Here is a 27,712-nt window from a genome sequence, read left to right on the forward strand (position 1 = left end):
TGAAGCTCCTCAACTCACTTCAACATTTCCGCAAGACCAAAGCGGTACTTTTGTTTCAGTTAAGTACCTCATTTCACTTTAACAGTTCATAGGCCCAAGATGCCATAAGATAAAAAGATGACACGCTAAGACGAGCCCTGACGGGACAAGCCTCAATTAAAAGAATCCAACTAGTGATACTTGTACCACACTTTGAGCACCACTCCCATAAGATATTGCCTGAGCACAAAAATTTAGTATTTTACAATTCAAATCATGCATTTTTAAACTGAAATTAAACGCAAGGTGACTTGCAACTAAATCAAAATTCAACATAGAATACATTTGAATGACAAACTACTTGAGAGGAATATTTTCTACAAAAACCTGACTACACAAATACTGTACATACATAATTACTCTATTGTCATAGCAAGTTAATGAAAAAAGAAATAGGCTATTATCCATCCATTTTCTGTACCACTTAATCTCACTCGGGTCACAGGTATGCTGGAGCCAATCCCAGCTATCTTCGGAGGAGATGTGAGGTCACCAGGCAATTGCAGGGCACAAAGAAAGAACCATTAGTACCAAAGGGTAATTTAGAGTCTTCAATCAACCTACGATAAAGGTTTTTTTTTTTATGTGGGACGAAACCAGAGTATCTGCAGAAAACCCATGCAAGTACGTGGAGAACATGCAAACTCCACACATCAAGAGCTGTGATTTGAGATTGTGATTCTCAGAACTCGTATGAGGCAGATGTGCTCATTAGTCATCCACCATGCCAGTTGGGCTGTTATATCCATCCATTATCTGAGCCGCATCACTATCTTCACGGACGAGGCGAGGTACATCCTGAACTGGTTGCCAGCCAGTTGCAGGGCACATGGAAACAAACAACCATTCACACTCACAATCACAGCTAGGGGCAATTTAGAGTCTTCAATTACAGCATTTTTTAATGTTTTTTGGGATGTGCGAGGAAACCGGAGTTCCCGGAAGAAACCCATGCAGGCACAGGGATAACATGCAAACTCCACACCAGTGGGGCTGGGATTTGAACCCCAATCCTCAGAACTGTAAGACGCTAACCAGTCGTCCCACTGTGCTGCCGTGTTATAACATGTTATAAACATAAATACTAAATCAATTCATATTCCTAAGGGGGAAGTTTCACTTTTTATTTTGTTAATGCTGCCAGGACGACCTGACAGCAATACATTAATAAAAGAAAAATCTGTCGAGCGGGGCTCAGGCCCAATCGTGTACCTCCAATTGGAGTTTTTACCAAAGAAAACAACTCAGTGGTCAAATCTTCTGTCTCTGATGGGTCTACTTCAGGCACGGCGGGTTCTTACAAAAAATTGTGAAAAAAACCTTCGCCTTTAAGAGGCAACAAGGACAACGGTCTGTGTTAGTGTCGCACTAGAACCTGGAGTAGCATCTTCACGAAAGCTGCAACTACTCTTATCATTTTGACAGTCACTTACGATGGCAGTCTCATCCAAAGCAACGGAACAATCTCTTTCATTGTCATTTGTTGAAGAGGTCTTCAGCGTCTCCTCTTGGATTTGAGACTCCATGGAGACGACGTCCTTCCGCCGCAGAGAACGAAGCGAGGGCAGAGGGTAACCTTGACGCAAAAGTTCATCGTAACCCGTTTTTCCACAAGCATTTCTAAGCTTCAGGGCTTTTCTGTACGTATCCATTGACCACTTGAAGGAACACGATGACTTCTTACTCATATTCTCGAGCTGGTTATTGTTAAACACCATCATCATTTTCTCCTGCATTACAGACCGCTCATTTGCTATTGATCTTCTTAAGCGTTGTTCATACCGAAGCTTCCTTTGTAAGATGAGGTTTTGAGCTTGAAGTTTGCGAATCTGGTCATCAGGATTTAGAGGAACAATGGTTATAGTGGGTGGCGCAGGTACAGCAGGGACAGGATTGACCACATCTTGAGCTGCTACCTCTGCTTTAATGATATCAGCCATATTGTTGTCTGAAAGAAGTAAAATAAGATAAAAATATGTATATAAATACCTTAATTAAAAAAAGATATTGCAATGTACAGATCTTAAAACACGTTGGTTCTGCTTGTATTGTTAAAATAGCTGTCAAGTAGAAACCTCGTACAGTCCGTCCAAATAAATTTTCTAGCCATCCTTTTTCTGAGGCGCTTATCCTCACAAGTGTCAGAGGCATGCTGGGGCCTACCCCAGGTATCTTCAGCCAGGAGGCGGGGTGCACCCTGAACTGGTTGCCAGCCAAAATCAATACTATTGGGAAGCACATTTGGTTACTGGTTAGCAGATCCGGGTCACAGCTGTGAGGACTCAGCCTTCCCCGGAGTTTGCATGTTCAACTCGTGTCTGTGGGTTTTCTCTGTGTACTCGAGCTTCCTCCCACATCCCCAAAACATGCATGATAGGTTACTTGAAGACTTTAAATTGCCCATAGGTATTAATGTGAGTTGTTGGTTGTCTACATGTGCCCTGCGATTGCCTGGGGAGCAGTTCAGGGTGTACCTGGCCTCTCGCCCAGAGTCAACTGGGATAGGCGCCAGCACACCTCTGACCCCAATGAGGATAAGCAGAAAATGGATGCCTGGATAGATAGCATTGGTGTGTTCCTACATTTTTTTTACGCATTACTAATAAATTTAAAGTTTTCAAACACTCTTCTGTCGTAAAACAGCACCTTTCTCCTTACTGTGCAGGAGCAGTGCAGCATAATTCATGGTTGAAAATATGGGAGAGTTTTGCTTTGATTTAAAAAAAAATGGATCATTGTAATGCTTAAGTTCAGATGGAAGCATATCAACCATAAATGTAAATTTGTGACCAGATTATTCTTCCATTTTCCAAGACGCTTATCCTCACAAGGGTCACGTGAGTGCGGGAGCCAATCTCAGCTATCCCAGCTTTTACACTAGTTAGTCAGCTTGTTGTTTCTTATTCTGTTGCATTTCTTTTGGTTGTTATACTTGCACCAAAAAAAAAAAAAAAAGTTTGAATGTAATTTTGGGGTGGGGTTGCGTTGATGTGTGTGCATAAATGTATGTCATAGCAATTCTAGGTACAATGCCAACAATGTGGTATTTGGTAACTTAACCAAAATTGTGTTTTTATTTTCTGTATTTCTTGTAACCTTTTCATTTTGAAAATCCAACAATTCCACCTAATAGTGACGATATTTGGGGTTGCTAATTATTTCAGTAATAATGGTCCGTGAGATAGGTGAATGAAAAAATGGACGTTCACATAAAATTTCTGAGGTTGTAGCATTCTCAACAATACTAACCTGAAACTGAAAGTTCAGCTGCGCCACACCCACAATTATATTTTTGAGCATACGGATGATCCAGCTCGTTCCAAAATTTGGGAGGATCAGGCTCTACTCTTTGCTTTCTGGGTCGTCTTGCTGCAACTTTCTTAGTGTGTGCAAAAATGTTAGGCACAGCGTTCCATTTCAAAGGTTTCTCAGGATGGTTCAACTCTCTTTGGGTATGGTCAAAATGTTTCTGAAATACAGTACAAAAAACATTTGGAATATTTCTATTACACAAATAATATAAGTATAGAGGCTTTCCCACAGCATGAAACTTTGCAGGAAGTACCCTAAACTTCCAGTCATTTAGTTGGAGAAAAAAAACAACTTCCATCCTTCCAATCACAAAAGAAAAAATATATATATTTTTTCATTATTTTAATGCAAACACATTTACAGACACCGAATACGTCACTGTTGTATTTGAAAACAGACAAAAACTGACCATGAATGTCATGTTTTTATTGAACCTTATCCAAGGAATGTATTTGCGATACTAATCTGACTGCAGACAGCAGAATAAACCAAAATGGCCCCTACGTGTGATTGCGAGTGCAACTGTTGTCTGTCTCCATGTGCCTTGCGACTGGCTGGCAACCAGTTCAGGGTGTAACCTGCCTCCTGCCCGATGACAGGTGGGGTTGGCTCCAGCACTCCTGCGACCCTCGTGAGGATAAGCGGCTCAGAAAATGGATGAATGGATGGACATTCCAGTTTACTGAAATACACTTGTACAGTACAGTATATTTAAACAAAAACAAAAAGAACAAAAAAAAACCCATACCCCAAAGACTTGTCTGCAGCCATGTTGGCATTGCAAATGTGAATCAGTTCTCCATCGTCTCTCCCGGATAAAGGGTTAGGTTCAAAAGCCATCAAAATCAATTTATATTAAGATGTAAAAGACATTGAAAGCTTGAAATACAATAACTTTTTAGATCCAATAGACGTCAGTAATGAGTAATATCGCCCTTATTAGCTTCAGCTACCCTGGATTAATTAGAGCAATGGAAACACATACCACGTGGGCAACCAGGAACTCAAAAGCTCCTGGGCTGATTGGTTGAAAAGCCCCTAACGGGATTCTCTCATCACCGGGAACCTTTCAACAACTATCAGAGGATGCAGTAACCTTTCAATTGAATTTAAGTATTATATTGATGATAGGTTATAGTGTAATATGCAAAAATCAATTGGATTTTTCATAACTTGACCCCACAAAACTGAGTAAATAATCATAACTAACGAGTACTTACATCGCAAAGTAAAGAATTGTTGTGAGGCTTCCAGCCCACTCGTTTCACTTTGATCTCCCACAAGTGTCGTCTTTCTGGATTTCTTGGGAAACGATGCATGCGGACGCCTTGTTTGAAACGAGTTGAACAGCCTACAGCCACACAGCAAACCATATTGCCCAACAAGAAAGCTACTTAAAAACGTCATAAATTAAACGTGGACTCGAAACTGGCTAACAACATGGCATCCATGGATCACGTGACATTGTTTTAACCAATCACAGAGCAGTATGATGAGTTCAGCGAGTGTCCAGACATTTTCATTCTCCTGCTCTGACGTCGTGAAGGTAAACAGCTACCCTTAGTGGCTGCTATGTGTAACTACATCGTGGTCCCACCGACCTAAAAAAAAAAAAAAAAAAGACTGGATAGCCCATACATATCTGGCGGTCGATTGGTTGAAGCCAGTTGGCCGCCATATTGATACTCCTGAAACGTGTGGAAGACACGATTTACAGGTTGGATAATGGCGAGGTTTTTCTCAATCAAATTTGGCATGTTGAATTGAAACTGGTCGTGTGAGCTTGACATTTTTTCAGTTCTGGTAACATGAAGGATTTTTAATTCGACTTGGTAAGCCAAAAAAAGGCTAAGTGCAAAGGAAAGACATATAACATCATGACTGTCAAGAAACGTTTCATATTACTCTGGACCCGATTTCCGTGGCATATTAATTTTTCCCAAAATATGCTGTGAAGAACCATGTGAAATAAAAGCATTCCATCCAAGAGTGCGGACCAAATTTTCCATCCAAGAGTGCGGACCAAATTTCTGACAGATATATATTGATTAAGCCAGGGAGGCCCCAGGAACTGAATAAGGTAGACCAGATTTATGGAATTCACCCCCCCGCCCCCAATTGTATGTCCACACTGTTTCAGTACTTCAATATTCTGCTTAATTTATATAATTTTATTCACTCGCTATAAACTGGATATGGAACTCGGAAACTGATACTGAGAGATACCCAATGAGCCAGGCCTTGGTAAGTCATTCATGGACTTGGTGCTCATGGGTCTGCTATCAGTCTATTTGCTGGAAATCACCATGTAAAGCAGTTTACTGGTTTCTGGAAAAATTAATGTCTTGATGTGGAAGAGTTGTCAGTAGATGAACAAATGTGAGTGATTTACCACTTGTACGCTACTGTCTTCATCATAGGAGCCAAATAAACTATCGACAGCAAATAAACGTGATCAAATAATCAAATCGTAGCAGCTCTATATGTCTTACCTTTTTTGTTAGGTGGTCTGGAAACTGAAATAATGTGGGTACTACATTCTTTCGTAGGCGCGTCGTCTGGCCAGTGCGGTCAAAAGCACTTTCCTCAAAGTGATCCGAGCACAATACTGCTGTTGCCGAGGGTGTGTACTTGCTTCTTTTCATGTTTGCAATCCATTTAATCTTCAAGTGCTTACTTTGAGGGAATCTATCATGAAAATGTATATATATATTAATCACAAAATACAGTGGACTAATTCATCTGTACCAGCTGAACACTCAGACAGCATGTCCACTGATGAAGTTTGGGAAAATATTTACATTGCTTTTTTGCGAAAAACCGTCGGTCTATAAAGGTGAAGCAGAGATTGAACAGTGGACAACAACAAAACTTTGTTCAAGTGAAAGAAGCGCATCATAAAATACAAAACCCTTTAAAAAAACTTTCACAGGATAAAGTAAATCTTTCTAATTTACCTGTGGAATGTTTTCCCACAGCCACGAAACTGGCGATTAACACAGTTAATCGCTGCACAGGTCGGCATGGTTGTTTTGGGAGCATCAAGATGGCGGATATCTGCTTCCGGCGACTTCAGCGCCGGTGGCCAATGAGCTATCCAGGCATTTTTTTTAGATCAGTAGTAAATGCATCGTGGTCAAAATGCGATACTTCAACGAGGTCTCGTTGAATCCCGCGAGAGTTGTGACAGCATATAACTATCATCGCGTGAGGAAGTTGGTCTCTTTCAATCGGATAGGAGACATCATGGTTGGTGTTTTCGTATGCATGCTGTCAAAATAGCAATCCGTCCGTTATCTTTGCAATCTTAGACTTTGGGCTCTTCCAGTGTTTACGACACGGGGCTTTGACTTAAAATATTTATGTTAAATTTAGATTTTTGCAGCCGAATGAGAAGAAAGACTTGCAGTCTTGTGCGAAAAACAAATCGTCGTTTCCTACAATGGCTGTTTATACCAGATCGATTTGATAAGATTAAAACGTAGATTATTAATGTGAATATCAAAGTATTTATTGACTTTTCTGATTTAGTTTTGAGAAGTCGAAGTGACGTATCCATACGAACGTCGTGGTTCCCTCATGGCTTGTTAGCTGCAACTGCTCATGGCTAACTTTTTTTTTTTTTTTTTTATCCCGTAGTCCCACCGCAAGTTTTCGGCTCCGCGCCACGGCTCCTTGGGCTTTTTGCCCCGCAAGAGGAGTCGCCGTCACCGGGGTAAGGCCAAGAGCTTCCCCAAGGACGACTCGAGCAAGCCCGTTCACTTGACCGCCTTCCTGGGCTACAAGGCCGGAATGACTCACATCGTCCGCGAGGTGGACAGGCCTGGTTCAAGTGAGTTGTGTAACTAGTCCATTTTAAAATACGTTTTTAAAACCAATGATGAGACCCTCGACGGGCGGACAGAATGGGCTTGAATGAAGTCCCTTGCTGAACGTCGAATTCTGAGCATTCCCCGATTTAAATCGACCATTTCAAAGTGTTTCAGTCACGAAAGCTTAAATTTTGTGCATTCCTTTGCAGAGGTGAACAAGAAGGAGGTGGTGGAGGCAGTCACAATCTTGGAGACTCCTCCCATGATTGTGGTTGGTGTGGTGGGCTACGTGAGCACCCCGCGTGGCCTTCGCTCATTCAAGACTGTCTTTGCTGAGCACATTAGTGATGAGTGCAAAAGGCGGTTCTACAAGAACTGGTGAGAGACTATGCCGCAGTTTTAGATCAGTGGTTCTCAATTGTTGATACCACGGGACACGTTTTTCTGTTGTTGCCAACCCATTCCAATTTTAGATTTGAATATATAAAGCGGAGTCTGTACAAAGCACATTAAGAATGGAGAATGAACTTATTTGAGCGTAGTCCAGTCTGAAAATGCTCTGTCTGTATGGACGATGCTGATGCTTCAGCTCATGAAGCACTTACTTGGTAAAAGGAATCGTAAATATACACGTGCACATGGTTATGAATTTTTCGGTGAGCGTTTCTGCTGTCTAGTAAACTAAGATGCTGAATCTCATCTTAAAGTAATCTGTTAAACTTTAGATGCTGGTATGCATTGTAACAATGCAATAGTGGTAAGGGATAGTTGCAGCGAAGTTTGCTTTTTTTCCGCCAGCTTGTGGCTGTAATTTTGGTAACTCACTCACACTTTTCATTTTGTTGGAGTTACAGTGAAGGCTAAACAAAAATCAAAGGCGCCGACATTACCTGCATGCAATATATTTATGTATTGCAGTAAACTTGTAAAAAGGCACACAAGGATTAAATACAATGTGATGAAGAGCTAAGTGCTAACTTACTGCATATTCTGAATTTGCCCAGCAAACTTGTCCTGACCCACGATTTGAGAACCACTGCCTGAGTGCTCAATGCAGATGTTAGGAACCCAGTGGAGATTTTTCTTCACTGAGCGAGTCTAACAGTTACGGTGGCCTCTGGTGGCAGCTCCGCTCAGGTGCCCGGTGCCCTGATGAGCTCCGGGCTCCTCTGGCCGGTGGAAAGTTCTGCTTAGAAGCCGTCGCCATGAGCCGAAATCTTGTTGGCTGGTGCTGCCCCTCCACGATCAGGGCGGCCAGTCCGGTGCTGTGTTCTTCCGCTGACCCTCTGTGGTCATGAAGGGCCTGTCGCCAACCTCGTTGTGCCCGCTACCTCACAGGTACAAGTCTAAGAAGAAGGCGTTCACCAAGTACAGCAAAAAGTGGCAGGACGAGGAGGGCAAGAAACAGCTGGAGAAGGACTTTGCCGCCATGAAGAAGTACTGCCAGATCATTCGCATCATTGCTCACACGCAGGTGAGTTTAGAAAAATGTTGAATCTTTTGCCTCATTGCTTTTACAGACACTGGCCTACTTACAAAAAATGCTATATTTAAACCAGACGAACCATTTTAGATTGCAAGTAGGCTAGTGTCAATGCTGTCACTGACGAGACCATGGAACTCCTGCGTCAGGCATGGCGCCTGACTATTCCAGTGAGGATACATTCCAGCTGCCTTCCTTCTGAGACTTGCCCTCCTCAGAGCAGCTGCCACACTCCTTCAAATTATCTTCATTGCTCATGAAATTCTTTTGTTTGCTGGCAGATGCGTCTGTTGCCCCTGAAGCAGAAAAAGTCTCACCTGATGGAGGTGCAGCTGAATGGAGGCTCCATCTCCGACAAGGTGGATTGGGCCCGTGAGAAGCTGGAGCAGGCTGTGCCGGTTGCCAATGTCTTTACCCAGGATGAGATGATTGACGTCATCGGGGTCACCAAGGGACACGGGTACAAAGGTGCCAAGATTTGTTCCATACTTCTACTTAAGCACCTAAGGGTGGTCATTTTAAAAGTTGGTCAAATTGTCTTTGATTAGCTTGAAAGGGATACCAGACTTTATTGGCACTGTGAACAGAAGGGGTTGGGGGGCTCAATGATCAGATTTGAAGCACTGAGGAAAATTGCAGATTTATTCAGAAGTGTAACTTGAGGGTGGGGGGCATGCTTTGAATAGTTACAAGAAGTGCTGATTGCTAGGTTTTTTTTTTTTTTTTTTTTTTTGCATTAGTTATATCAGATGAACTGAAATGTGGTCTTTTTCCCCTGTGATTTGAGTTGGTTAAAAAGTAGCCCATTGTTTGATCAGACCCTATGATTTATGCCCGGTGGACTTTGTGGTGCAGTTTTGATAAATGGTTGTTCATCTATGCATAGGTGTAACCAGCCGTTGGCACACCAAGAAGCTGCCCCGCAAGACCCATCGTGGACTGCGCAAGGTGGCCTGCATCGGTGCCTGGCATCCCGCCCGCGTGGCCTTCTCTGTGGCCCGTGCTGGTCAGAAAGGGTACCACCACCGTACAGAGATTAACAAGAAGGTACCCCCGCTTCTGTTTTCTGGTTTTTGAATGGCTACACAAACGTAACGGTGTTCTTTTTAAAGATCTACAAGATTGGTCAGGGTTACCATCAGAAGGACGGAAAGCTGGTGAAGAACAATGCGTCCACAGAGTATGATCTTTCCAACAAGAGCATCAACCCTCTGGTCAGTATTTATGGCGCTGGCGCCAATCTCAGTAATGTCACAAATATCATGTAATTGTATTCTTAACTCCAATAGGGTGGCTTTGTCCACTACGGAGAAGTCACTAATGACTTTGTCATGGTCAAAGGATGTGTGGTTGGAACCAAGAAGAGAGTTCTTACCCTCCGCAAGGTGAGGACAAATCAGGAATTATATGAATCATAAAGTTTGGGATATTCGGTGTTGAGGTGAAATTTAAGCTTGAGCCTAAAATGTACTACAACGAACCTACATTTTTGCAATGGAAAGTCTTGAAGAATGTGAACTGTTTACCATAAATGGTCATTCCATTTAATCTGACATCTAATAATTGGAAAAAATATTGACCAAATTGGTGAATAGATGTGGACACATCTTTGGCTAAATAATGAAGTAAATTTGTTTTGCAGTCCCTGCTGGTGCAGACAAATCGTCGCGCTTTGGAGAAGATCGACCTGAAATTCATCGACACAACCTCCAAGTTCGGTCATGGTCGTTTCCAGACGGCGGAGGAGAAGAAGGCCTTCATGGTGAGATGGTGGCCCCCACCCTTGCTTACGTGCACTGTTCGTAACCTGGTTCACTTTTCATTGTGAACTCTGGTTCCATTCCAGTGCTATATTGAGCTCCAGTGAGGCAGGGGAGTAGTGCCCCTTTTGTGCTCACTCCCTGTTCACTCTCTGGAAACATGAGTGCTCACACACTCATTCACATAGTTCAGTATTTACATTTGTCAACATTGTATTTCTTTTGTCTACAGGGACCCCTCAAGAAGGACCGCCTCATCAAGGAAGAGACTGCCTGAAGTCTGTCAGCTCTGTTCTCACTGTCTGCAAAATTATTAAAATAAAGTCCAAAGGCTCAATTTGTGAAATTGACTCCAATTAATTCAGGGATGAGAGTTCTCCATAGTGTCGCAGAATTTTTTTTTTTTTAATTTTTTTTTCCCCCCATCTGAAATTGTCGTTTTTGTGAAACGTGAAAATTGGGCGGCAGGGGGGTACAGCTTGATGCGAGGCTGCAATCAATCGATTGTTTGCCAGTATGGAGAGAGTCTTGGAGTGAAAAGATAAAGATCATGCCAGGGAAGTTGATGATAACCACTGGGATAAAAAAAGTTTCAGATGGGCTTGGCTTGAAACAAGTGTAACTGTACAGATAGGGACAAAAACTATCATGTCTAACCGAACATGTACAAAAAGTGGACGTTCCCAGCGAAGTGCTGTGCAATCTTTGTCCTGATAGCAAAAAAAAAAATGTCCAGGAGCATATCCAAACCAGGAGACAAAGGTAAATTGGATGTTAATGTCTCAAATATTATTTAATGGACAACTGTTAATACGATTAGGCCTATCTGTAGCACTGGCCCTGTAGATCACTTATTTTATTGCTCACTTATATTTCATGATATCATTTTTGAGCCTATTTGATATAAATTTGTCTACATTTTTATGTCTGAAGTTTGGCAAAAATATTTTGGTTTTTTGGATTCATACTTTAATTTTTCAAAATAGGGGTTGCGTATGGAAGGCCAGCCACTGTTAAAACTGCCAAACAAATGTGTTCATCTAAGATGCCATGCTGTGGTGACCCTTAACGGGACAAGCCGAAAGGAAAAGACTGATTGCCCTGTATTTACATTGTTAGAAGTAAGCAGAGCTCACCATTTAACTGTTTTATTAAAAGTTTCATGCCCAAAAGGGGGTGCACCCACCTTTGAATAACACCCCCGGTGAAGGAGGCGGTGAAACATCCTGGACTGGCAGCCAGTTTCAGCATAAAATATGGGATTTAATTTATTTCTGATCAAAGAAAAATGGATTCACTCAGCCATAACAGAAGTATTATCTTCAGAAAGTTTTTGCACACTCGTGCCCAAAAATAATTTAGGGAGGTATATTCTGCCTTTAAATTCTAAATGTTTGACTGTAGTTTGAGGATGTAATTTTTAGATTTGAAAATTGATTTATTGGTATCAAGCTTTTGAATGTAACTCAATCAAATTTTCAAACGGAATTAAAAATACTTGGAGAAAGAAGCACCATATCATAGCTGATTACAGTACTTCAAGTGAGTTGGTTGAGTCAAAAATCAATGCTCACGAAAAGAAACAAATGTTTGCTGTGGTTCCACAGTGCCTCATTTTTCCAGGCCTTTGGGCCTCTGCGTGCTTTCCCTGTGAGCTGACACCAGGTGTCCCCCCACACTGACATTTTTCATCTCCGATCACGGCCAACAGAGGGCAGCGCAATTAACCATAAGCATTACAGCGCAACATTGACTTCCCTTCCAGGGTTAGCAAAGCAAATTGATCTATACAGTATACCGCATTTCATTCACAAGTTGTGCTTTGCATGATTAAAAGCGTTTGAATACAGAGAAAACCTTAAAAACTAAAAAAGATACAAATGACAGTGGGAAAATAAATACTATTAAAAACAGTGTAAAGTGCAAGAAATATAAAATGGACTTTGTGTGTTCAGGACCTACACCATTTTAGTGACTTATAGACCAGTAGTAGAACTTTAAAGGTCAATTAACACGTAAAGCACAATTTTTAGTATGTTTTTAATGAAAGTCAGCTGAAATTGACCCATCCGTCTTTTCACCACGTGTCAGGATGTTGTCGTATATGGATTTTTGGATCTTCGCCATGAAAATCCTCTCGAGGCTTTTGTGCTGGAGAAGAACCAGGAAGGGAAGTTTTTTGCAGTAGCGGGGCTGAGTATTTATATTGATTTCTACCGATTGTACTGGCGAAAAATTACTCGTTCTTTTCATTGTGTTAGCCGAAATCCCGGCCTTTTGTATTGCTGGATTTTGCTCGAACACTCGGGAGGTTGGTTTCACTCTTCACACTTTTCCAAAACACCCGGTTTGTCGTGAAAAATGGATTGCACGGGTCGGTCATCCAGGAGGGGCTCAGAGCGGACCCAATGCTCCTCCATATTGAGAGGAGACAGATGAGGTGGCTCCGGCATCTGATTTGAAGGCCTCCCTCACACCTCCTTGATGAGGGGTTCCGGGGATGTCCTACAGTGAGGAGACCATGGGGAGGACTGACAACCGGCTGGAGCAACTTGGTCTCAGAGCTTGCTTCGGGACGCCTCAGGATCCCTCTTTGAAGAGCTGGTGGAAGTTTCTTGGGAGTGGGAAGTATGGGGTCCCCTGCTTAAGCTACTGCCCCTTCAACCCTACCTAGGATACGTGGAGGAAAATGGATAACTGTGTGAACAGGTATTAGCCCTTTTCAAGTCTGCAAAAATTGGCTGTATTTTTTTTTAAAACACTAACACATCCATTCATCCATTATCTGAACCATTTATCCTCACGAGGGTCGCAGGAGTGCAGGAGCCAGAGCTAAAAGCAATTTAGAGTCTCCAATTCATGCATGTTTTTGTGATGTGGGAGGAAACTGGAGTTCCCGGAGAAAACCCACGCAGGCACGGGGAGCACATGCAAACTCCACACAACACATTTCCATTTCTGTCCCGCTTATCCTCACTAGGGTTGCAGCTGTGCTGGAACCTATCCCGCTGATTTTGAGGGTGAGGTGGGGTACACCCTAAATTGTCTGCCAACCAATCGCAGGACACATGCGACTATTTACACTCACATTCATACCTTCAGGCAATTTAATCTTCACTTAATTTACCATGTGTGGTTTTTTTTTTTTTTTTTTTTTTTAATTCATGGAAACCAGAGTACCTGGTTAAAGTCCACACAGGCCCAGGGAGATACAAACTCCGCACAGGTGGGTCCAGGATTGAACCCTGCTCCTCTGAACTGTGAGGCCAACGTTTTCCAGCTGATCCACCACGCCTCCTTTCTTGAAACATTTTTGATAAATTGGTAATAAATTGTTCTTTGTTTTGTAAAGAAGTGCTGTTTTAAATTGGACAATATCATATTTGTGCCTTTACAAATATTTGATTATGGTGTTTATCGGTTTAATCATTAAATATCTTTGGGGTTTGGCCCAGAGTGTTTGTTTGTGCGTGCACTCCACTGACTTTTCCTTCTTTCAACTCCGCTTGACCCAAAAAGAAGAAGAACCCGGGGTGAGAGCACAGTCAGCAACTGTTGTGTGGTCAGCATAAACAACAACCGACACGCACACACACAAAAGAGTTTGAGGCTGCACAGTGATGATGACACGCGCAAACACACACACACACACACACACACACAAAAATGCCATTGCAGCCACCCGCTTGCATTTTATGTGAACGTGGTCCGGTGGGGGTGATGACACGCTCCCGACCCCACCCCCACCCAGGCTCCAATGGATGCCGGATGCTGCCCGTTTTGCACAACGTGTCTGCTAAGGTCACACAAATGTCATTAGTCAATTTCATGTCAGCTTATGTAAGCACAGACTGTTTGATATCTTCATGTGCTTTGTGAACACTGCCAGAAGAGGGCGATGGTTTCCTCACAGGGGACCAACAACCCCCCAAGTATTTGGGTTAGGCGTTCCAGGTCACCCCACCACAAGGCCCTGATTTGATTCTCATCCGGGCATTTGTGTTCCGAGCCCACTCACTCGGCTTCTTGCTCCCGAAAAGTGTTGTGAAGCTTTTAGGTCAACCAGGTGGAAACTGAAAGGTGTTGCTCTTTCTCCTTTCTCCCCTTTGAATGGACGCTGCTGCTATTTGTATCATTCCAAACATGTATAACTACACACTGCAAACCTGTTGTTGTACACACTGTAAGGAAGCGTGTTGTTCAACACGTAAACGTGTGTAAGATTACTTTTTGTCTTGGACTCAAAGAGGCGAGGAAAACAGGGAAATCTGATAATTCATGAATGGTGTATGAGTTTTTTTCTTTTAACTGGCTGTTTTCTAATACATTTACCATTTTATACTGCTGAATGTTACTGGCATGATGCTGTAGCGTGTAGTACATTAGCATTGAAGCAAAAAACCCCATTGATATTTGGCTGGATAAAATAATGCAGATTTTTTTCAAGTGATTGTTTAACTGTCATTCGTCTTGACTTGTCATATGTTAATCCATCCATCCATTTTCATTTGCTGCTTATCCTCACGAGGGTCACGGGCAGTGCTGGAGCCAATCCCAGCTGTCAACAGGCAGGATGCGGGGTACACCCTAAACTGGTTGCCAGCAAATTCATGGCACATAGAGACAAATAGCCGCACTCACAATCACACGTAGGGTCAATTTACTGTGTCCAATTAATGGTGCATGTTTATGGGATGTGGGAGGAAACTGGAGTGCCCGGAGAAAACCTACGCAGGCACGGGAAGAACATGCAAACCCCACACAGACGGGTCCGGGATTGAACACGGGACGTCAGAACTGTGAGGCCAACTTTACCAGCTGGACCACCGTGCTGCCTCATATGTTAATGTGTAAAAAAAAAAAAACATTAATGTTTTGACAATTTGAAAACGGCAATTAATCAGTCGGACGGTACAAAAAACTGACGGAAATGGGAACTCGTTCTTCTGACCGGTGATCCCTACCAGTGAAACTGACCCAAGTCCGCAAGAAACCTTACCAAGTCCTCCCACCACCACCACACACACTTGTTGACAAAGCATCCCACATTCTCACAAGACACCTCACCTTTCAAAAGGTATTCCATACATTCACAAGTGACCCCATACTACCCCCCTCACAAGGTACTTTTGACAAGACATTCCACCTAAGGGAGTCCATCCCCTTACAAGCTACCCAATCCCTCAGAGGTTAACCCACTCACCACACACGGGATCCCATATGCAGAAGAGACCACATACCCTCACAAGACAACTCGCCTATGAGAGCCCACCCCTTGGCAAAGACCTCTGCTCTTAACAAGGGACCCCCACACTTTCACAAGGAACCCACCCCCTCACAAGAGACCACAAGCCATACAGCAATCCCACCCTCACTGGTACTCCACCCGTCACAAAGCACCCCATCCTTGAAAAGGTACCACACCCATGTTGACCTGCAGAATGGACCCCATATACGAGACACTCCCCACTCAGAAGGACGTGACAGAAGTATGGTAAACAATTGTTTGTTTATGTTTATTTTGATCCATCTCTGAAAATTCGGCCATTGTGCCCCTGGAGGAAGATTGTGGTGTAGCACGTGAGCATGTTAACATTGAAACTAAGAGCTTCTTACCTATTAGCATGAGAGACACACACATTGCTTTGTTCCCCCTGGGGGTGGTTTTTTTATTCATCAGTACTTGATGCATCCAAGTAGAAGGATCATTCTCGCTTTTGGCACCTTTTTAAACAGTTTCCATTTGGACAGTAGAAATGAAAAAGAAACTAACAAAAAATGGCTAAGGCTGTGTGAGGTTTAAAAATAAATGACATTACGCATTGTATGTATATTTTTTTATATATTCATCAAACTATTGTTTTAAAAAAGCATTTTTTTTGTTTGGTTTAGCTTACAAAAGCAAAAAAAAAAACAATAAAATAAATAAAATACACATCAACTCAGGAATTGCTTTTTTCCCCCTTTTACAAGGATTCTAACTTAATTTTCCTGTAGTTTTAATAGCATGCACTTAATTTTGGACTCTCTGGTATTTGTTCACATTTTCATGTTTTTTGTTCTATTAAAAAAAAATATTAATTATTATTTTAGGTTTCGAAAAAGTCACTGACAGTACTTTAACTCGTTGTTTTTTTTTTTTTTTTGCTTCAGTAAAATAGTCCGTGTCTTGCTTATTCTTAATATGAATCTTTATAAAAGTTTTATATATATATATAGATAGATAGATATAGATATATAGTTATGTTATGGTTATAGTTATAGTTATAATAATAGTAGTTTTACTAGATGTTACAGGCTGTACTGCAACAATTCACAGTTTGAATGCAAAACAACGAGTTCAAAAATAAAGGAGGCATTTGTCTGGACGGCTCTGACCTCTTCTGAGCTTCTGGAAGTTCGGAAGAGTCATGCAGAAAACAACTCGTTTCCTATGAACATGGCGGGGTGGGTAGCGGCCCCTCATACGGGGGTGGTGCGTCGGTTGGCTGCAGCATTACCGTGAGCTGAGTCTTTGGCATCCTTCTGGATGCAGTTGTGCACCTGCAGGAAGTTGTGATCCCGCTCTGAGTTGTAGGTGGTGGTGTTGGTGGGCGGCGCCCCAGCTCCTGACTTGAGGGTGTCTCGGGGCAGCGTGTACATGGAGATCTCGGTGGAGGGCAGGGCCCCGAAGGCCTTGAGGCCCAGTGGGGAGGCGTCGCGTGAGTGTGACGGGTCCGTGGAGTGCGACGAAGAACGCGAGCGGCGTCGGTAGCGGTACCGGTAGCTCGGGACTCGAGCTACTGCTGAGCCCTGGAGGTAGTCGGCGGCGCGGGTGCCAATCCGAAGCTGCCGGTGTCGGTCGATGAACATGTGGACGGCCAAGACGCCCACCATCTCAGCCATGATGAAGGACAACGCCCCGAAGTAGAATGACCAGCCGTATGAGTAGGAGTTCTTCTTGGAGTCACTCTTGGATGGGTCGCCTGCGTTGGCTGATATGTACACGATGATTCCGATGATGTTGCTCAGGCCTGCGGAAATGAAATAATAGCATCATCGGATGTACAAAACCTAGACTTGATGAAGCAGCATGTGGCTCCAAAGTTTTCTATTGGCAAGGTTATTCTAGTACTGTCTGTATAGAGTGGTACCTTGATTTATATAATGCTTTAAATTTATCCATTAATCATTTTCTTTTCCGCTTACCCTCACAAAAGGTCATGGGAGTGCTGGAGCCTAACCCAGCTATCTTCAGGCAGCAGATAGGGTACGTCCTGAACTGGTTGCCAGCCAATCGCGAGGCCCATGGAGACAGTGTCCGAGGAGAACCCACAAAGGCATGGGGAGAACATGCAAACTCTACACAGGCGGGGCCAGGATTGAACCCTGGTCCTCAGAATTGTGAGGCCACCGTGCCGCCTGGCAATGAACAGCTTGAACTTATTTGTTCTCTGTTGTTGTGAAGTTCGCTACCACCATGAGGCACTTGATGCTCAAACTTTTGATCGCAACTCAAAACAAAAGTGGCCAGGCGACTGCTTGTACTGTAACGTGAAAAACTCCTGATTCGGGTCACTGGTATGGCGAGGTACAATTGTACAAGGGGGTGAGACAAAATAATGTGTGTCTAGAGGTGCAACGATTCATTCATTGTATCGATGTATCAATTTGAATTCTAACTGGATCAATCAATGCTCAGCAAATTGGCCATCTGAACGTAAATACATTATTTTTCATAGTTTTAAAAGGTAATCATTCAACTGTATCAATACTGGTAAATATCTTATATGTAAGCATGGTCGGGTTTATATAGAAGTGTGCATTTGTTGTATTTCCTCAAAAATACCTGCATGTAATTCTTTTTACGTTGTATGATTTTTAAGTTGGCACACACCAGTTAGCACAATCCAAATGACTTCTTAGTGTCTTTTCTTCCGCATGTCCTAATCTACACCTCACATCAAATCACTCCTTTTTGTAGTGGCCCCAAGTGATTGGAGAAGGCACAACAGTATACGTGCCTATTGTTTTTTATTTTTTTTAAGCAATTGTATTAGCATTTATGACGTCCTTCTATCTGGTGGAGAACAAATGAGAAATTGAGGACACTTGTGTGTGAATTGAGTCAAATCCCCGTGCAATTTGAAGGCTTTTAAACTGGTTTGGGAAGCTTATCTTGCTAGCTGCTAACAACGGTTGGAGTGTACCCTCGAGGGGAAACTCAGGCGAACAAGGAGAAACAGTGACAATGTCAACTACTGGATGCTGTTTGAGGCTCACGTTTGTGCTACAAAGAGAAGGCATATTCATCTATTTACTGTAGCTGTCTATGTATTATTAACACTATTCCTCAATGATTTTCCTTGTGAAAACCTCACAGTGCTTTGTATCTCGCTATTAGTATTTGACAGTTTAGAACAGGGATTCTCAAGCTTTTGCTCCAGGAGACATGGAGACATTTCTCCATGAATCCCTATTGCAATGTAAAGGTATTTATTTCACAGTCACACTGAATTAATTTTGGGCTAAAAAGTTACTGAAGGAATTTTTTAGCCACTGAATGGTTTCGATCTGATCTGAATAAACCAATATTATCTCTGAATTAAATCCGCAACCACTGATCATGATGCAAATAGAATTGGTGCAAAAATGAATCTCTCCACCCCTACAGGATGCAGTTGTTCCCAAACAATTGGTGGAACAAGAGATAATTTCCTCTCTACGACTAAGACAACCAAATAATCTGCAGTTGATATTGACTCCCCCTCTCCTAGCCTGAATACAATGTTAGGTCTGATGGATAGGAGGAAAACTACTGTCAACATTGGACTCCAGGCCACACCACACCAAGCTCCGCCTCCCATTCCCCCTCGCCTGAAACCACCATCCACTAAGATGGGAAAGGACCCTCCTCCACCCCGGATAAATCTTATCTGTAAATCTGACTGATATTTACCGCATTTTTTCCAGAATAACTCAGACCCCTACGTAGATCTGGCCTTTTTCATCCCTGTAATTACTAGTGACAGAAAGTTCGTCAAAGAGATATGGCATTAAAAAAGTAGAACTTCAAACTTAGTGAGAATAAAATGTCAATCTGTCAAACCATTGTCTCCACTTTTCGCTGTGAGAATAGTTCTTTTTTATATCAGGTCACTCAGTAACAAATCAGTGTTGATTAATGACATCATGACAATACTATAATCTGGACTTTTTGTTATTAAATGAAATGTGGTTAACAGGAAGTAGCTGTAGTATCATTTTAAATGAGACAACACCAGCACATTTTCAATTTATGAACAAGTGCTGAACAGGGAAAAAGGTGGTGGTATTTCTGTTATTTTTAAATTATTTCAGTGTAAAGAACTTTTCTGGGTGATTTTAGAGCTTTTTAATATCTGTGTTTTTCAGTTCAAGGTGGCCCAAAGGTTATTGTTTTAATAATCTATAGACCCCCAAGATACAATGGAACATTTTTGGAGGATTTTTCAGACCTGCTGTCAGTTATTTGTACTGAATACAACTATTCATAGTGGAGGACTTTAACATTCATGTTGACAATAACATGGAAAAAACATCCAAAGAACGTTTTGCCATATTAGACACATTTGATCACTCTCAACATAATAAGAGTCCTATTCACACTCAAGATCGTATTTTAGACCTGGTCATCTTTAAGGATGTTGAAATTCTATCAGTTGACATTAAGGATATGGCTATTTCGGACCATTTTTGTGAATTTTTTTAAAACTCTAGATTCTTCTTCTTCTTCCAAAAGTTCAGACAACCTCAATATCTGTTAAGAAAAGTTGCATACATAAGAGTACTGCCAATAAGTTTATGGAGGCCATAGCTGTGCCACGGACTGTGAATACTGAGACAGTTGAAGAACATTTGGTTGATTTCACTTCGAAAATCTCAAATGCGATGAATGCTCTCGCTCCTGTTAAAACTAAGACCATCTTGAGGCGGCCTACAACACTGTTGAGGAGAACAATAATGATCAAGACACCATCAACGAGCTGTCTTGACTCAATACCATCTGACTATTTCAAAACTATTGTGAAGTCAGTGTTAGATGAGTTACAGCAAATAATAAACTGCTCACTTCAGTCTGGAGAGTTTCCTAAAGCTCTTAAAGTGGCTTCTGTTAGCCTCTTCTAAAAAAAAAAAAAAAACAGAGAAATGGACGCTTCGAAGGTATAGACCCATCTCAAATCTCATCTCAAATCTCCCTTTCATAGGCAAGATCGTTGAAAAAGTTGTTTTTAATCAACTCAGCAATTTCTTGAATTTAAAAGGACTTTTTGACAATTTTCAATCAGGTGTCTGAACACATCACAGTTCAGAATTTGCTCTTGTCAAAGTTGAATACTGACTCAGAAAAGGTGTCAATTTTGATCTTGTTCGATCTCAGTGCGGCTTTTGATATGGTAGATCATAATATACTGCTGAACAGGTTTGGAAATGTGGGTAGGACCAAATGAAATGGTCCTTAAATGCTTCAGGTCCTACCTGCAGGAAAGGAGCTACTTTGTAACCAGTACAAGTGCTCAATCTCAATCCATAGCAATGACCTATGGAGTCCCTCAAAGGTCAGTTCTTGGACATCTTCTGTTGAGCCTGTATATGCTACCCTTGGATCAACTTTTCCACAAATTTAATTTTCACCATCATAGCTATCTAGATGACGCACAATTTTATTAAGCAGTGTCCCCAGATGATTACAGTTCAATTGAGGTGTTGTGCCATTGTCTAAAGCAGATAACTGCACGAGTCCAAATTTTCTTCAACTACACCACAACAAATCTGAGACAGTTGAACTGATTTGATAACTCAAAGCATCTATAGAAACAACAAAAATGGATATATCTGCTTTTGCGTCTGAACTCTTCAATTGTTCTTGGAAATAAATGAAAGAGAATTTCTATGAGTACTGTAAATACCTGGACTCACTATCTTTAAAAAGCAAAGTCCAAGTCCGATACATCGGTGTTCTGATAGATTCCGACCTGGCTTTCAACAGTCATATAAACACGATCACTAAAACTGCCTTTTATCATCTGAAGAACATATCTGAAGTGAAGGCTTGCATGTGTCAAGCAGACCAGGAAAAGCTCATCCATGTTTTTATCTCAAGTAGACGTGAATAATGTAATGGTCTTCTGACCGGACTCCCCAAAATGACCATTAAACAGCTGCAGTTAGTTCCGAATGCTTGAGTTCTGGTTCTTACCAGAACACAGAGGTCAGAGCATATCACTCCAATTCTAAAGTCCTTACACTGGCTTCCAGTCAGCTTGAGAAAAGATTTTAAAGTTCTGCTACTGGTCTATAAATCACGAAATGGTTTAGGTCGTGAATACATGACAGAAATGGAATTTAAACCCAGGAGGGCTCTGAGATCGATTGACTCAGGTCAAATAGTGGAGCGCAGAGTCCAAAGCAAACATGGTGAAGCAGCATTTAGCTATAACGCTGCACACAAAAGGAATAAGTTGGCAACAGAGATGAGGTCAGCCCCAAGTGTGAATGTTTTTAATTCCAGGTTCTTTTTTCTCATGCTTTCTAGAGTATTTCCACTTTTAATGATATTTCTTGCACTGTACGCTGTTTTTAATTGTACTTTTATTTTTCATTTTATATATATATATATATATATATATATATATATATTGCTGTAGTTTTTATTTTTTCCCCCTGTTTTTAATGTTGTGTTTCTTTGTATTCAATTCCTTTTAATCATGTAAAGCACATTAAGTTACCTTGTATATGAAATGCGCTATAGAGCACAAATAAATTTGCCTTGGTTTGTTTAATGGCATCATTATCGCTCAGGGTATTAACATTTGTAGCGATGAACTGTGGCTAGCAATCAGACCAGCTGGTGACAGTAATGCCCTTTTGAGCCATTAATAAACACAAAATAAGAAGAGGTACCTCTTGCTTCAGTCTAATAGCTCTAACAATACTATATCATTCAGTGTGTTTGTGGGTTAATATGAGTCTTTTGGTTGAATTTGTGATTGCAAACTGACCTGCAGACACAAAGAAGATCCCGGCGCTGAGGATGATGTTGTGTCTGGACCTGTAGAACTCACTGGCGGCGATGCACAGACCCCCCATGAAGAGCAGGATGACACTGAGGATGGGGAAGATGCTGGACGCCCGCACCGCGCCTGCGAATACGTACGATAGGTACATTTTTAGGTACAATTTCATTCCCCTGGAACTTGGAACAGTTTGGTATGTCGTGTCTCAATTCGTTTCTGAGGCAGTATTATAGCTATTTGGGACATCATATGGATAGCCGTGACAGACTGCACCATTGCCCACGGTATCAACAATGGCATCAAGAATGGAGCCTGTCAAAGTGTATTTATTTGCCGAAAAGTGGATAATCTGACATTTTGCATACCTCACAGTACAGTATAGATCAGAATTAGAATCAGCTTTAATGGCCAAGTGTGTAAAAACATGCAAGGAATTTTTCTCCGGCAGTCGGTCCTGCTCTGGTACAACATTCAGAACAAAGAACAAAAAACAACATAGTAACGAGAACAAAGAACAAGAGACATTTCTGTTTATTGGAGCTATTCCTTATAAGATGTGCAACGTGCAAAGATACGCTAATATCAGCTATCTTTGGGCGAGAGGTCGGTAGACTCTAAACTTGTCGCCAGCCAATCACGGGGCACATCTAAACAAACAACAATTCACACTCACGTTCACACCTATGGGCAATCAATCTGCCTCACGTTTTTCGGATGTGGGAGAAAACCATAATACCCGGAGAAAACCCACACAGGCATAAATATGCCATGCAAACTTCACACAACCAGGGCCAGGATTTGAGCCCTTGTCCTCAAAACTGAGGCATATGTCATAACCAGTTTTCCACCATGCCACTAGGTACAATAATCAGTTAACATTAATAATAATATTTTTTGTTTTGCAGAGGATTAAAAGTATGCCTGCGAGTATTGTTACACTGACTACCTCAAGTGTTGCGCCACCATTTGTATTCCATAACATCAGGGGTTACAATACTGTGAATATCAATGCTAATGCTAAAATGTAGCCCGTCTATGGTGTTTTCTATAATGTGTTAGCATTAACCCAGGGAAGACGTGCTTAAAGATCCCATGAAATAAGAATCCCAATCCCCTAGGTAGGACTTATTTACAGGTGCTCTCATGAGTGTCGACAGTGTCTTACTTAATGACAGCTATTTAACTTTTTAGCCTACTTTATGCTTTTTACATTGGTTTAGTAAACCAAGGAGCACTGTGACAATGTCGTAATTGTATAGTGAGTTACTAGACACAGTAGTTCCAGGGATTACAAGGAACTTCGGAGAAGTTCCTGGATCTTTAGGTGTAAATACAGCAAAGGTATAAGGAGGTAGCCAAAAAGTACATAAGCATCCTTTTCAGCATCTGCTGACTGTGTGCGAGCACCCCAATCAACACCCCGTCAGGCTTGTGAAACACTCCATCAACACTGTGATGTGTGTTATGTGTGTGGACATTATGTAATGGCACTCCTGGCTCACTGGCAGCATCGACGGCGGACAGCACCACAGGGCTTTGGCACATACTGTACACCCGGCGGGCTGTAGCGCAAGAGCCACTGCGTCCTTCAAACGTCATCATCTTTAACATCATCATCATTGTCAATGCAACAGCTGATTACTAATACAAGTCAAACCTGGAGGCAGTGAGGTCTCCTGCGCTAAATTAGTGATGATACCACAGCATCAAAAATCAAACCTGGCAACGTATCAGTTGGTATCATCAAATTTTCCCAGCCACTTTTTCTAGCTTTTCCAGGGGGATCCCAAAGTGTTCCGAGGCCAGACAGGCGACACCTCTCCAGCGTGTCTTGGGTCATCCCCAGGAATTGGAAAGCCTCACCAGGGAGGTGTCCAGGAAGCATCGTAGCCTAAGATCGAGGAATGTTGATCGACTGGTGAATTGAGAGATTCCCCTTTCATCTTAGCTCCTTCTTCACCACAAGGGACTGATACAAAGTCCCCATCACTGGAGACCCTGATCCTCAGAACTGTGAGGCAGATGAGCTACTTGGTCATCCACGGTGCCACCCCGACATTATTTTAAGAAAATTAAACTATATTTTTGTGATAGTAGGGAAAATAAAAATAGGTTTCGAAAACTGTTAAGCCAGGGGTGAGAGTATGGCCAAGCTCCTACTTACTACAAAATGCCTTCTTGTATGGCATAGACACGATGCCTGCCGGAACTCTTACTACTGACAGGAAAAGGGACAAGGGTGAGTTACTGGAGCCCCAAAACCAGTGTTTCGGTAAGATGGGACTCATTAGCCGGTGAATCGACCCTGCAAGGAGAAGGAAAACTCTTATCTTAACCCTCCACTGCCTTGTGGCAAGACCCAATACAAGAAGAACCAAAGTAGAAAACCCCAAAAGAAATCTGGATTCTGAGTCCTATAGGTCAGTTTGATGTTGTGCTCAACCTCAATCTAACAGCTCCTGCTACACACCGATATCAAGGAATACTCGCCTTTGGACCCTATCAGTTATGTGGAGAGGACATGCTGCGTGGGTGACTTTGAATCCTCCATACACATTCCCCAGGCCTGGGCCCTGGAGAGGACACTCCTGCGGTTCTGATCCATAGTGTTTTGAGACTGACGGATGCCAACAAAAACTTGGAAAATCCATCCACCCATCCATTTTTTGCGTCTCCTATCCTCACAAAGGTTGCAGGAGTGCCAGAGCCTATTCCAGCTACCATCGGGCAGGAGGCGATGTACACCCTGAATTGGTTGCTAGCCAATCCCAGGGCACATAGAAACAAACAACCACTTGCACTCACAATCACACCTAAGGGCAAATTAGAGTCTCCAATGAATGCATGTTTTCGGGTTGATGGAGGAAACCAGAGTGCCTGGAGGAAAACCACGCAGGCACGGGGAGACCATTCAAACTCCACACAGGCAGGGCCGGGATTTGAACTGTGAGGCCTATGTTCCACAGCTGCTCCACTGTGCGTTTATTGGAGATTCTTAAAGGTCAAGTGTCATCCCTATAAACATTCTAAAATAGAAATAGATATTGTAATGAAAAATACATATAAACATTATTCACTTCAATGTCTATACGAAAAAATAAATATGAGCGCAGAGTGGGTCATCCATGCGCAAAGTTGCAGAAGTGTCATTCGACGACATCCAACTGGTCGCCATATTGGCTGCATCCCCTGTCCGTGACGTCACCCCAGACATTCGCCATTGAAAACACCCTGTGGCCCCGACTGTGGGAGACGAACACGACCTTTCTGACACGGAAGGTCTTTTTGAAGAAGAGAACATCACACAACGAGTGAAGTTACCGGGGCAATATTACCCTATTGTTTCGAGCCATATTCAGATGATATGCAATCACGGCCAAACCGCCTCCCCGTCCGATCCACTTCGATGTTGGAGATGAGCCATAGTGGTCTGAACAATTCTGCCGACAATGCCGCACTCAGCTGCGTGCGACAACAACACCGTAAATCGCCCTGGCTCGGCAGTGTTGTTCACCGCGGACGGCGGCGGTTATGAACAACGCTGTAAAGCGGCCCGGCTCAGTGCCACGATAAGCCACCTCGGTGCCAAAAATAAACCGCCCGGGCCGACAAGGCCGGCGGCCGACGTCAACGAGCCACCCTGGCTGACAAGGAGCTCTCGTCATTTGCACCCGTGCAATCCATTTTTCACGACAAACCGTGTCTCTTGCAAACGTATGAAGGGTAAATCCATCCTCCCGAGTGTTCAAGCAATGTCCAGCAATGCAACGAGCCGGCATTTTGGCTACCACGAAGGAACAATGAGCTGCCTTCCCGGAGGTAAAACTAATAGAAACAAACGAGTCCACTTGATGGCAATCCTGCCATGTACATCACTTCCTGCTTCTTCTCGAAAACAAATCCCTCGAGAGGATTTTCATGGCAAAAGTTACAAAAAGCTCTATACGTCAAAATCATGTTTTGTTGTGAAAAAACACATGGGTCCGTGTTGCCTGCCGGTTTTTCATTAATAACATACTAAAAATCATGCATTTCATGACAGTGGCCCTTTAACAGCCCCTCAGTGTGGTTGTGAGTGAAATTGCTGTCTGTCTCAATGTGCCCTGTGATTGGCTGGCAACAAGTTCAGGGTGTACCCTGCCTTCTGCCTGATGAGAACTGGGATTGGCTCCAGCACTCTAGCGACCCTCGTGAGGATAAGTGGTTCAGAAAATGGATGGATGGATGTGTGTGTATATATATATATATATATATTTCTCCTTCAGTGGGCACTGATACTCTGAATGTATCACTTAAATTGGACAATCTGGCATTGATCCACATGAAGATTTGTCAGAGGGATTGGAGGAGTTCAGCACACTACAAAATGACATTGTACTTATCATTATTAATGTGGACATATTGTGTATGAGCTTTCACGTGTGTTTTATGGTCTGGAACTGACAGCATGTTACGGTACCGATGCCATTCTGACCTCGCTTTAACGTCTGCTCGCTGTTGTAGCTTGCGTGCTGTATCACACCATCCGTCACACCATCAATCAATATCACATCATCCTTCATCCTCCAATATCTTTTCCTTTCATTTCTTTTACTCACTTTGCTGCAGCCAGAGAACATTGAAGAAAGTGTCAGTCACCTCCATCCCAGAGGGCATGGTGTGGTTTTGGGTTCCGGATGGGGTGGCATGATTAAATATTAACTTGTCCTGAGAGTCAATTTATGATACAGTTTCAATGCCACAGCATCAAATATTGACCAAGTGTGTGAATCTATCATTGTGCATTGTTGGTGTGCAAAAGTCTGGTCCAAAAACAATGATAATACAATGTACCTATTGCTATTACTATACAGTATTGATCAGTCAAGGCAAGTGTATGAGTCTATCAATGCAAATTGTTGAGATGCAAAAGTTTGGGACCAAATATGGATATTTTGGTAAACCACAGTATTCTCTGTTATGAAACCTTGTGTCACGGACGAGACTCGGGGGTGGACCCAAATGCACGACTCAGGTGAGAGGTAAGCAGTGCGGAATAAGCCTTTATTCGTTCCAATGTCGGTTACCAGGGAGTCAGTCCAAACAAGCAGCAAGATCAGTAACGGCAGGCTTACGGGGTAGGTCGGGAGACAGGCGTTGGTCGGTACACGGGAGGTAGACGTCAGGAGTACGGTAGTGCAGGAACGAGGCATGAGAGGCAACGATCTAGCAGAGTAATAGTCGTCCCCCGGGTCCTATATGTACTGGGTCTTAATCAAAGGTCATGAGGCG

At 42.5% G+C, this 27,712-nt stretch overlaps 3 protein-coding genes and 2 non-coding genes across 8 annotated transcripts in view; 3 read left to right on the top strand and 2 right to left on the bottom strand.

The window, feature by feature from the left end:
- Nucleotides 1–1,149: 1,149 nt before the first annotated feature.
- Nucleotides 1,150–6,463, bottom strand: LOC133514048 (uncharacterized). 3 transcript variants are annotated; one of them, XM_061845296.1, is made up of 4 exons: nt 6,309–6,463; nt 5,844–6,039; nt 3,289–3,508; nt 1,150–1,987 (listed from the first exon to the last, which is right to left on the bottom strand). In XM_061845296.1, exons 1-4 carry the CDS (start codon nt 6,374–6,376, stop codon nt 1,368–1,370), a joined length of 1,104 nt encoding a protein of 367 aa, XP_061701280.1. In that variant the 5' UTR covers nt 6,377–6,463; the 3' UTR covers nt 1,150–1,367. The 3 variants fall into 3 exon arrangements, with proteins under 3 accessions (XP_061701280.1, XP_061701279.1, XP_061701281.1); XM_061845295.1 differs by lacking the exons at nt 5,844–6,039; nt 6,309–6,463 and adding exons at nt 3,856–4,033; nt 4,100–4,526; XM_061845297.1 differs by lacking the exons at nt 5,844–6,039; nt 6,309–6,463 and adding an exon at nt 4,572–4,928.
- A 14-nt stretch (nt 6,464–6,477) lies between these two features.
- On the top strand, nt 6,478–10,743 carry rpl3 (ribosomal protein L3). The gene is made up of 10 exons (XM_061845293.1): nt 6,478–6,600; nt 6,991–7,183; nt 7,373–7,541; nt 8,502–8,637; nt 8,928–9,114; nt 9,533–9,693; nt 9,759–9,860; nt 9,936–10,031; nt 10,289–10,408; nt 10,639–10,743. Exons 1-10 carry the CDS (start codon nt 6,493–6,495, stop codon nt 10,681–10,683), a joined length of 1,317 nt encoding a protein of 438 aa, XP_061701277.1. The 5' UTR covers nt 6,478–6,492; the 3' UTR covers nt 10,684–10,743.
- On the top strand, nt 8,760–8,855 carry LOC133515163 (small nucleolar RNA U83B). Its single transcript, XR_009798979.1, has one exon. It is a non-coding gene; the product is annotated as a small nucleolar RNA U83B (small nucleolar RNA).
- LOC133515161 (small nucleolar RNA SNORA54) lies at nt 10,438–10,570 on the top strand. Its single transcript, XR_009798977.1, has one exon. It is a non-coding gene; the product is annotated as a small nucleolar RNA SNORA54 (small nucleolar RNA).
- A 5,920-nt stretch (nt 10,744–16,663) lies between the features above and the next one.
- The window catches only part of cacng2a (calcium channel, voltage-dependent, gamma subunit 2a), a 49,704-nt gene continuing 38,655 nt past the window's right edge, over nt 16,664–27,712 (bottom strand). For both annotated transcript variants that reach the window (XM_061846579.1, XM_061846580.1), the window contains exons 3-4: nt 22,427–22,567; nt 16,664–17,419 (exon numbers count right to left, since the gene is read on the bottom strand). In XM_061846579.1, the coding sequence (XP_061702563.1) occupies nt 16,869–17,419; nt 22,427–22,567 (692 nt within the window). In that variant the 3' untranslated portion in view covers nt 16,664–16,868. The remainder of the gene's footprint in view (nt 17,420–22,426; nt 22,568–27,712) is intronic.

Source organism: Syngnathoides biaculeatus, chromosome 16 (assembly GCF_019802595.1).
Source record: "Syngnathoides biaculeatus isolate LvHL_M chromosome 16, ASM1980259v1, whole genome shotgun sequence".
NCBI classification, from domain to species: Eukaryota; Metazoa; Chordata; class Actinopteri; order Syngnathiformes; family Syngnathidae; genus Syngnathoides; species Syngnathoides biaculeatus.